Source organism: Anopheles coustani, chromosome 2 (genome assembly GCF_943734705.1).
Source record: "Anopheles coustani chromosome 2, idAnoCousDA_361_x.2, whole genome shotgun sequence".
Taxonomy (NCBI): domain Eukaryota; kingdom Metazoa; phylum Arthropoda; class Insecta; order Diptera; family Culicidae; genus Anopheles; species Anopheles coustani.
In genome coordinates, this window is record NC_071289.1 from 45,350,429 (window position 1) to 45,361,965 (window position 11,537).

General features: G+C 37.1%; 2 protein-coding genes across 2 annotated transcripts; one reads left to right on the forward strand and one right to left on the reverse strand.

The window, feature by feature from the left end:
- Positions 1 to 1,874: 1,874 nt before the first annotated feature.
- On the forward strand, positions 1,875 to 10,038 carry LOC131266029 (uncharacterized). Its single transcript, XM_058268367.1, has 4 exons — positions 1,875 to 1,893; positions 8,745 to 8,891; positions 8,971 to 9,047; positions 9,128 to 10,038. Exons 1-4 carry the CDS (start codon positions 1,875 to 1,877, stop codon positions 9,497 to 9,499), a joined length of 615 nt encoding a protein of 204 aa, XP_058124350.1. The 3' UTR covers positions 9,500 to 10,038.
- LOC131266027 (uncharacterized) lies at positions 9,077 to 10,807 on the reverse strand. Its single transcript, XM_058268365.1, has 3 exons — positions 10,290 to 10,807; positions 10,092 to 10,229; positions 9,077 to 10,009 (listed from the first exon to the last, which is right to left on the reverse strand). The coding sequence occupies exons 1-2, from the start codon at positions 10,750 to 10,752 to the stop codon at positions 10,096 to 10,098; spliced, it is 597 nt and encodes a 198-aa protein (XP_058124348.1). The 5' UTR covers positions 10,753 to 10,807; the 3' UTR covers positions 9,077 to 10,009; positions 10,092 to 10,095.
- Between the last annotated feature and the right edge of the window lie 730 nt (positions 10,808 to 11,537).

Here is an 11,537-nt window from a genome sequence, read left to right on the forward strand (position 1 = left end):
TATCAGTATGGAATGAAACCCCGAACATCGACGTTTTGACGAGCAAGGTAAACAAAGTATGCTATAAGATGGGACTGATATGCGAGTATTTTTGCCTTCGCCTTCGAAAGTACCCGCATATCGTGTCCCATCTAGTTTATTTTCACCATTTTAATATTAAAAACGTGTATTTTATATAAAAAGTCGTTCTCAGCGAAATGTTTACGTTACAATACAATAGTTGTGACCAACCAAACATGTATTTTGTATGACTAATAACAGCAAAACAATATCTAATATAAAAATGTTCAATCGTTATTTTCTCAAAATGGTGATTTTGCAAATGGGACTCATATGCGAGTATGGGCAGTATAGTCAGGATAGGAAACTTCCAGGAACATTTGCCGACTTTTGGGAAGACTGCAGTTGCAAAACCTGTGTAAATAGGCTCATGTTAGTGTAACGCTACTGAATACCAGACTGTACGGATACGTATAAAAAAGTGTAATTATCTTAGAAATATGTAAGATACGTATGAAATGGTATGTTACTCCAAAATTACATATGGTAACATTGTGGTGAGTTAAGAAAAAATGCTTAATAGAATAAACCATGAGAAATTGAAAATTGTGTTCAAAATAACATTCTACGATTCTTTTCATCACTGCATAATTTTTTTCAAAACTAAAAAAACAATATTTTGAATGATTTTCAATAGATTCGTTATTATTTGCAATGCTTATAAATTCGTTTAATTAGTTTTTCTAGTTATAACAATATATCATAACTTTAAATGCAACATAACATAAAAACAGTATTTTGCCCCGATTTAAAATAGTTTTTGAATGTTTGACAGACAATAGCTTATATTTTTGGTGCATTCTATATCATCCAACTGAACGGAATAATTCTCTAGAATTAAAAAATACCTTTGTTTTTTTAACTTTTGCAGCACTAACCTACATTCAAACTTTCAACATCATTTCACCTCAATTTGGGTTTAGGTACCTAGTGGTGAATCACAGGGCGTTTTTATTTATGATTTCCCTAACTATGCGCTAGCTAAATGCGGAAGTTCGGTTACTAACACTGTGAGTTTTTATGTGATGCAATTTTCAAAACGGCACTTTCTATTTTTTAATAATTTTAACGAGACATTCAAATTCAATTTTGTCCATTCACCACGAAATGCTAAAAACGAGAATGAGCAATTCGTTGCATACCTGTTAGGCGCAACGATTCATATGCATCCATCTTTAAAAAAACGGTCGATCGAAACCGTTATTTATTTAGACTTTAATTTGATTATTGAACATTTTTGTATTATTTAACTTTATGTGTATTCTTATATTTATTTATTTATTTTCAATATACACCGGTAATAGTTTATTTGTAATTATGAATGAATTAATCAAGCTACGTCATTTCTACAACAACGTTTCAAAATATTAAAATCAATGCTCCTTCGCAGTGTTGAAGTCGATAAAATCGATCATAGTGAAGTCATTGAGAAAGTCAGTCAACGGATCCCCCTACACAAATACAAGAAGGAAATTACCATTGCTGACGCCATCGTCACAGTCGGTCGACTCAGTGAAGCATGCGAGAAAGGCCCTTAAGTGAGTCCTCTATTTGCTACCTCTCAGTCGCAGCAAGTGTCGCGTTGTGTAAAGATCACTCGGAAGTATCTGCTCAGATAGTTTTGGTTACCCAATCATAACAAGATCGCTCTTGTAACGGACATTTATAGGACTCTACGTTTTGTTGTCTAATTATCGATCGTTGGGATTTTCGGCTCGTATGTTAGTGTTTGTATTTTAATAGCTCTTTGTTTTTAATTTTGAACGCTCCCAAAGTCGGTTGATTGTAAAAGTATTCATTAATCCGTATAAAATATGGAATTGAGGGTCAGAGGTAAGTGTTGTACACCGGTAAAATGGAGCTTTCAACCAGAATAATCTAGTCCAAACCAGTATTTTCTAGAAATGGGAGAATGCCTTCTTATCCCTCTGTGACTTGTAATCGTTATTATTTCGTTTTATTGTGCATTCTATCGCGGTTCTTGCTTTGTTAAACTGCGCCTTACCGTATGGAGGAGATAGCACCGATAATAATAAATGCAAACACATCAAATCGCAAGATACATTACACTCACCACAAGAGTTTAAAATGCTACACAATTTCACCAAAGCACCACATTGCAGATAGGGCACGCATACAAAAATGGGTTGAAAAAATATAAATCACTTGCACAACCCGCTGTTATCTTTCTCCAAATATTTGAATATCCAAGAGTCTGATAGAAGATGCCCTCGCATGAGAAAGGAGTGATATTTGAAGATTATTTTGTAGTAATTCACTTAGTATGTAATTAGTGATGAAATGTGGTCCGTAATGGGGGAGAAGTTGATTCTTGAGTTTTGTGGAGCGGAGAAGAACTACTGATAACACGCCAAATGCGGTCTCGTGACGCGATAAAGATAACATGTTTCGGGATAAATTTGCGTTACTAACACCTGAAAATGTTGGAAAGCCTAAAGTTTATTTATTAAGAATAAGAATATGAATTGTAAAAGTTAGCCCAACTTACCCAAGGCAGAGTTATCTTAAGCATTGATTGCATTAAAGCTGTTCCAAAATCGTAGATGTGTATCAAACAAGAAAATTGGCCGGTATATCGCGATCGCAGAAAAGGGTAAAAGTACCGTTAGCATATGCGTTCCTGACTATACACGCTGCTTTTCTTCTCGGTCAATGTCCCCAAGGCCGCCAATGTACTGATTTTATAATTATACTTTATTTCTCGGCACACTCACTTTGTTTGTCATACAACGTCTGTTGGCCCCCACAGACTTGTCGTGTAAAACCTCAGCATGGTTTTCCACATCGTATAGATGTTTACTCTTCTCCTATGTGGCTGAATCCTCACCTATTAAGCTGCTGCCTAGGTAGGGAATGTCACTTGGTTTACCTCTTATTATTTTTTTTCTACTACTGAATTCAGGTACATGAATCCACATGTATCCTATAGTTCCTCTGAGAGTTTATCGAGACGCTTCGATATCTTTGTTTTGTATAGTGCTAGCTTGAATAGAGTGCTTTCGTTCATCAGTTCAGTTTCCATCTGTACGTTGGGACTTCAGCCTCCAAGATGAGTCATCGCAGCTCGGTTAACCGCGTGTACCTGTTGTGTCAATTATAAGCGATGAAGTTCCATCCATATCCATATGGTTATCAAACGTAAATGGAACCCTATATCTGTATTTGCTTTTTATCCTTTCCATATAATACCTATTAGTAATAGGCTATTACTAAACGCATAAGAAAAGATGTGGTTTGAAATAATCGGAACAAAAGATTTTTTTAACATTCAAAATAGAACTTTGAATTCGAAAGCGCATAGAAATAGTTGTTGATATATTTAAGATCTTTTCAAAATGCGTTAATCTAAGTGAAATCACCATACGATACCGCAAATCTCATGACCTTGACCACAGAAGACAACATTCAGACGAAATCCGTGAATGTTTGTCCCCCGCATTCTCTCTCTCTCTCTCTCTCTCTCTCTCTCTCTCTCTCTCTATCTATCTCTCTCTCTCGCGCTTTCTTTCTCTCTCGCGCTCTCTTTCGCTATCTCACACTTATTCTCATTTCATTCACTCTCTTTCTCTCTGCATTTGAATCTATAAAATTCCTGTTCCGACCAACAACAGACGTTGCCAGAGTTCAGTCTTATTTTTCTATCGCATTGAACGTCGTCACTAAAGCGGGTATACGACTCTTACTGCGAAGATTACGCATAGTGGGAATTACTGAAAGAGTGCATATTCAATTGCTTTTCTACATAACATGGATAACATGAGTGAGTGAAATTTACGTGATTCATCCCAGCTATTTGAAAGCATGTGCTGTACACAGTGAAGTCGCGTGTTTCCTCTACACTAACACTACATAAGACTATTGTGCCCACATGCCCATGGGCTATATTATCAACTAAAGAGCGCCAGAATGGGTTATAGTTTTGAAACTGTTGATCAACAAATTCAGCAGCACGCAATTGGGTATTTAAAAAATTGTTGCCGTTTGTTTATTGTACATTGCGCGTTTATTAGCACAAGTGACGGCTTGCTTCCATAAAGTATTTGTTTGAATTTAATACCTGTGTCTTGGAATCCTAAATCGTTTCAAAAGGAAACTTTTTAGGTTTAAAGTTTAAAGTTATCACTCGTTCAACCAGCCTGAATTGTGTCGGTTGCAACTTTGAATGCTCATTTGTGTGACGGCTTAACAGATTGCGAGGTATAAAGGACCGAGACAAGTTCAAACCATGTCCTAGACCTGCAGCATGCCGTTAATCTAGTACCGATCGCTATTTATAGGAAGCCGGCTTCAGAGGCTGCATTAACGGACTCGTTTCTTTGATAATGACTGACCGTTGAACTTAAGGTTGCTGTCGAGTGTTTGTACTCGTTTTACTTTTTATGATCGACTGTATATTATCCTTCATAGTTCACAATGTGCACTTTAACGGGAAGAAATGAAACATGGTACACGGTGAACTTTTCATGAATTGTATTATTTTCGATTATTGACGACCAAAACGTGCACACTTTAAAAAAATAAACTGTAGTCATAGACGACAAAGTAAAGGAAGAGCGTTATCTTGAAGGTTATATTTCGCGATCGAATTGGTCAGAGACCGGCAATATTCGGTACACAACACAATCCTTGCTGGATTTTTATCCAGCTCTGATGGATTGTTTTCTCTTTACTCCTGGAAAAGAAAGTCGGTGTGAGTTCAATCTTGCCGTTTTGATGTTTTGTCTATTTCAACTTTTTGATAATATGAGTAAATATTATACAAAACGTTATTATATGGATACACAAAACATTATTTTTCATTTTTATTCTTGATCATAGTTTTGTTTTTTGAAGCCGTTGGTTTACTTTACAATCAAACTTTATCAACAATGAGTGTACTAGACGTAATGTTCTAAATACAGTTTGGCAGCCAAGATGTTAAAATGCTGCGCGTTGGTATTATCGATCGTCGAAAGAGGGAATGTCGAATTCTTCAAGACGTTTAGTTACTATGACGAAAACCTTATAATTATGAGATTTTTCCGCATTCTCGCGGTGTTCAATCAAGTAGTGCGATTAATATTAGAGTATAAAGGTTTATACAATGCTTAATGAAAAACTTACAAAATCATAAGTAAAGCCCGGTACTACGAACAAATATTACACAATGTCTGTGACGTATGACAGAACAATCGAGAAGATAAACTAGTTCCATGAATATTTACACTTCCGCCATTGCTAAAAACCGGTGGTTATGATGTGTATCCATCGGTGTCAGCCGTGCATGTAACAACGTGGCCGTTGTCCGTGCGTTAGGAAGGATTGGCGCCTCGTCGAAGTTCACGGTCATACAAACGACATGTTTACTTACAGCTTGGGTTATGCCTACCATGAAAAGTTATTAACAGGTTTTTTTCAAAATTGGACTGAAAGTGTATGTTGGGCTCAATTCAAGCAATTCAACATACTATTTATTGGTTGCTGGCATAAGCATTTAACTATGGCAAATTTTGGTGCAGAATTGTAAAACCTGTCTGCTTGCCGGATGCCGTTAACACGTGAACCACTAATTTTACGGCAAATTTGACCTAACAAGAATGTTTGTGAATTCCGAAAAATCAATACAAAATGTATAATGATATGGTCTAGTTTAAAGATCAATACGTACGTGACATGCTTGTAGAAACAATTTGAACTTTACAAAAATTTGAGACGATGGACAAAAGAGCTGTGCTTTATGGCAAGTTTCTCACAAATTCATTAGATCTGCCATTAATATAGCGGTGCCTGTCTAAACGCATTTTTATATGCACACTGATCGCAATTCGAAGGCATCTGCTGCAACTAATGGGTGTGTGTGTGCACGTTCAACCGTTACCATGACGATGGCTTCGAAACATTAGCCAAGTCTACTGAAAGTATATTTCCTAAACCGTTTCTATCGACGAGCGGGTAGTGGTGTTAAGTCAGCGAGTGTTGGTGTTGTTTTTATAATTGTTGTTTCTTGGGTTTACACGTTGTCTGAATTTCAAGTTCATGCTCGCACAGCAGAGCTTATTGGTATGCGTAGCTTGCTATAGCTGCCTGTCTGTAGATTAGTGGCCAGAGCGCGGGCGTCACATTTGCAATCGAAAAACAAAACTCGTTCAATCGGATTGTAGTCCCGCGGGGCGCCTACGTATCACAATATTGCGCCACAGTGACGAACGTCAGTCGCTTGATGATCGCGTTAATTGTGTCGTTCTGTGAGTAGCGAGAAGGGCCAGCGTAAACGATGTTGTGCCCGCGAACTTATTGTGACACCAGTGATTTTTGTTGTTCGTTGCATCGGGTGAAAAATAACTTGTGCCTGTTTTGAACTAAAGCTTTATTGCAATAGAACTTGACAAGGGATTTTCAAATCTGCACTTCAAGCAGGAAACAACATTTTAAGAAATTGTTCAGCTACAGTAAGTACTAGGAACGTGTGTGTAGTTTAAAGCATATTCTATTATTAGACCGATTCAACGAGCCAACGATTAACTAGAACCAAACTAAGAGATCAACGAATTTATCCCGTTGCTTTGCCCATTTACCGACGAAGTTCGGGACAGTTGAAAATTCCCCTCGCACAATCGTTCAATGCAAATTACACATATGTTTTACTGTTGGAAAAATATTAATATTATAAAGTGTGTAGTGGCAGGCGTTATCGATGCAAGTTGTGATAGTCGATAAAATAGTTATTGTTGATGCAATTAAATACATTATTTGTGGTCTATTGTGCGCACATGTTTTATTTCGATTGTATGCTTTTCAGACATTCAAAATCACGCACTAGCAGCAACAGTGCGCACGTGGGGGTTCCATTTTTTTTGCAAAAAATGTCGAAATAAGTCGAAAATGTCGACTTATGCCTTCGGAATTCGTTTTGGTGTAATAATTACATTTTGTGATCGAGCAACACAGTCGTCATACTAAATTTAGTTTTCGGGATACTTTACAAAGATTTTGTTTCGTAGCTTTTATGTAAAGAATTCCAACGAACCGTATAAATAAAAGCTCTCTGCAGTAGGTCGTCGTGATTGCCGATTTTGTTAAATTTGGAGATAAATTTGATACTGCTTCCGTGTTGACGGTAGTTTCACAACGCAAGGTTAACCGGTTTATAAGTTGTTGTCTAGCATGAAACTCGCCTCTACATAGTTAATCGTCTAGTATGCGTTTTGTTTTACTTTGATGACCACACCATACGGAAACCTCTCAAACCAAAGAGCACATTTTTTTAACGATGCCCTTAAAATTGATCCATGAAGGTATATGATGCAAAAATGCAGTCAAACATTAATATTTGAGTGCTGTTGGCTAGAGTAAGAACTGGTGCAAGTTACAACAAACGCAACTGTTTTATAACACTTTATAGTTTGGCACATTTATCTGTAGCTTTGCCGCTAAAAGCTGCTTTTAAAATAGAAGAATATCAGAATACAAAAGTATCCCTGTGTAATTTACGTGACGTTGCGTGGTTGAAGCATAGTAATACGCACTATTTGTACTACGCATATAAAGTATAACAATAGTCAGTATTTTATTTGTATTCGGAAACTGGGGGAATAGTAGTATTTTTATTATTGTCTTTTAAATAAAATTAGAACATTGTTCCAACCATTCCTGCCAGAAATTTTTTCGTACCATCACGTTAAAAAGAGGGAAATTGTTAAACAATACAACAAATCGTCAAAAACCACACAAGCATGATACCGTGCATATTCATTTTGTAAAAGCTATTTCGAGCTAACACTTAACATGTACAAACATGGTTATCTAATACGGTGTTGTGAATAAGGGTAACAATAATTTCCTCGACACTTTCGAAGGTATTTAAAATTGTATGTAATAATTCGCATTTTATCGATTATACGAAAACGGTAGTAATAGATATATTTCTGAACAAATGTATAACTGTGCCATTAAAAGAAATGTTTATTTTGCCCGTCAATTTGTTTCGCTATATTTTTTACCCTTAAATAAAAAAGTATGTCATTAGCACTGTCGTGCAATCTAAATGATATGCGGAAGATGCTGTTACCATCTTTATCTATCCAGGTTGCCACTTCACCCCTAAACCAATATTCACGACCGAGGTTATCCGCCTGGTCTAGAAACGAGACAAATTCTCATGCTTATCACGTACACTAAACCTTGCTAATATGTTAAGCAAAGTGAACCTCTCTTTCCACCAAAGTATCACGATCTTTTGCATGTCCCAATGATGCAATCGATGTTTACACTGCGATGTCACAAAACAGGAAAGATAATAATGACCAGCTCAGGCATGTTACGCGTCCGATAAGTATTTTTGACTTATTTAACAGAGTTTTTTTGTTGGCAACATTCAAACAAATGAGGATGTTTCTATTACGAAGAGATTTGTTATGTGTTTTGCATGGATTAATTAGGATTATACCTCTGCGATACAGGTTAAATGTCAACGAAGTAACAAACGGTATCCGATCATTGTAATACATAGATTAGAACCTTAGGAAGATACTTTCAAAAAGTTCATTAATTCCACTTCACAAATGTTGAACCTTATAAAAACCACGGGGACCTACAGCATTTAAATAAACATTGAACATTGTCTGCATAGTAGGCGTATTCATAAAATAATCACAAGGAATTATTTTGTGTATCGCAATTCACAGTAATGTCCTTGGAAGAAACTCGTCGAACTCAGCGTCCATACCGATACGGTATGATGCTGTTATGCGTCGGTGCTCTAGTCAATTGGTTGGGACTAGCAGAAAACTATTCAGAACCAGTTAGATACGCCGGGGTGGCGTGTATTTTGGGTAAGTTATCAATAATTAGCTAGATGCTAGCCTTTCCATTGAGTCACCACATTTAATTTCATCTTTTCGGCATGAACAGCAGGAGCTTGTTTGATATGTGCAGCAATGTGCTGTTGGCTTCAGACACCCAATCGACCATCGTCGAATGGTGAAGAGGTATGTTTCAGACTGAAGAGGCCGTTTGCTATTTGATGAGAAAAGTTTTATACTATTTTTTTATTTTCTATTTACTGCAGAACGACGATCCGGTACTTGTAATAAACGATGAGCGACGAAGGGAAAAGCCTCCTGATTACGACACAGTGGCAACAGCGCCTCCAAGTTATGATGATGCAATAAAGCTGGATCCTGCCGCTCTTTTGCACCTCTCAATGACACCAAATGTAACCAATACAAGTTATTTGCCATCAACGAATGCTTGTTCATCATACACGCCAGGAAACGGCATAATAGACGAGCACGATCAAAACGATGCAACGCACCCAACGGTAGATTGTTCGGTATGTGTAGTCGACGAAAAACAAGTCGCGGAAAAACCACCGCCCTATGAAGGACCAATTGATCCAAATGCCGTTGTACCGAGCTGCAATCATCGTGACCCAGAATGATCTTGCTCACTCTGAATGATAGGAGTGTTCTCTCGAGTCGAGATCCTAACTTCCTAGCATACTACTACTACTTAAGCTAACTTCATTTCCTGAAATGCTATTCAGGACTCGAATGTATAGCATTGGCTGTGTTCGGGTTTACTATTATTTAGTTTGTTAAATAGCGAGGACACCCCGTAAGACTCATGAAAAATTCAGAAACACAACGAACTGGGATTGTGAATACCTTATCTTAAGATGTACAGTATTAACGATGCCATATTGTACTGGCGAAGATTACTAGAACGTAGCAATGTGCCCGTAAATTGCTGATAAGCTGAGCGGTTGTTTGTACAGGTGGCTATTACTAAGCAAACATTTAAAGGTGGGTATGCACAGGAATCCTACTATTCATTACCAATTAAATGGTAACATAACGTAAAAATAAACAAACGGTGAAAAGTGTTTGCGCACAACGATTACGGAACAGATCGTACTCCAAAGTTTGTTTTATTTTTTGTGATAATAGTTCTGTAAGCAAATAAAAAGATCAAGTCAAGTTAGATGTTCTTCTGTTTTTGAATAAGTTACGAGATATCACAATCGGAATTACCTTCTTATTCATTCAGTCTAAATTCGTAAAACATCATGTGAATATAAAGTTCTCGATTCCGCTCAACATCCATTGTGTTATTCCAACAGGACACAAATAAATCCAAATGTTCGGTTGATAGGGCATGTCCAATATTTTCTGTACATAAGAACAACATTAGTTTGTTGATGGGTTATTCAATTCATCGGAATTTCTTACCTGCTATGTATTTCCTAGTGGTTATTTCTTTTTCGTATGATACAATGGACATTTCTACTGTTTTAACCGTTTGCGCAAAATTCCACGTCCGACCGATGGTATAATCGTTTTCGAAGGACTCTTTCAGGGATTTAAGTTGTACGACCATATAAAAAGCATTTGCGATAACATCTTCCATGATAGAAACCATCACTATTAAATTCTTACAATGCAATATGAGATTTTCTGGGTATGCAACTTCATTGTTCGCAGAACGAAACACATTGTTCTTTATATTCCGAATTGCATTGCAAAACTGCAACCCTTTGGCAACGGCTTGGCACCATTTTCGATGAAATTCTACAAAATTTGTAACAGCATTTACGACTTTTAGAGAAGCAACGGTTCCCGGAGATGAAGGCGTTCGTGGGGATTTCAACCTCGACAAGGCTACAGTTTGACGATCTGGTGTTGTTGCCATCATGTGTTCACCACAAACTTAATGCACGAATCAACATAAAGAAACGATTTTGTTTACGTTTTCGTTGTACGATGCTGTTGACAGTATTCGGGTGATTCGAAGACTCTATTCCTTCACGGATTCGATTGATTCCAATTTGATGGATTCGAAACAAATTTGATTCATTTGGAACTCGATTTGATTTGATTCAGGTGCTAAGAAAGGTGAAGTCAAAAACATGGGCATGGTAGCCATATTAAAATCGATGTTTGATAATCATTCTTAGTTATGTTTACCAATAAAAGCATATAACAAAGATGCGTTATCTAGTTGCCGGAGCTAGTTTAAACGGTTACCTTTACTGTTCAGTTAACTTTAATGAGGACGTGATATTATCTATGAAACCCTGACGGCTATCGCGAGGCAATTGAGTGAACTGTTGGTTTGTTTCCATATTACATATTCCAAAAAAAAATTGAAATTAAACTGATGAAAATTACGTGTTTTTATGTGGCTCGACATCCCCCCTAGTGGGTCAAGGCATCTCTCCAAAGAGTTTTCTGTGACCGAATGACGATAAACCGATTGGTTTCGATGGTCAACCGTTCGTAATACCGGGGGGTGCCAGACTCGAGATTCGATCCCACACCTGTGGCATGGTGTTTCCTCGTGCTACCACTGAGCCATGGGCACCCCCTGTGAATATACTCTGAAAATAACAAAACATTGAAAATTGAACATATAAACAAAACTAAGAATGATTGTAAAAGTTTTCCTTTATTTTTATAATTAAATCAAGGCGTTTTGTT

What these genes read in the sequence shown, in the direction of transcription:
- LOC131266029 (XM_058268367.1), top strand. An exon ending in CGGGGTGGCGTGTATTTTGG is followed by an intron (nt 8,892 to 8,970) that starts GTAAGTTATCAA and finishes CGGCATGAACAG; the next exon opens with CAGGAGCTTGTTTGATATGT. An exon ending in CATCGTCGAATGGTGAAGAG is followed by an intron (nt 9,048 to 9,127) that starts GTATGTTTCAGA and finishes TATTTACTGCAG; the next exon opens with AACGACGATCCGGTACTTGT.
- LOC131266027 (XM_058268365.1), bottom strand. Translation starts at nt 10,752, where the DNA reads ATGATGGCAACAACACCAGATCGTCAAACTGTAGCCTTGTCGAGGTTG. An exon ending in CACTAGGAAATACATAGCAG is followed by an intron (nt 10,230 to 10,289) that starts GTAAGAAATTCC and finishes TCTTATGTACAG; the next exon opens with AAAATATTGGACATGCCCTA.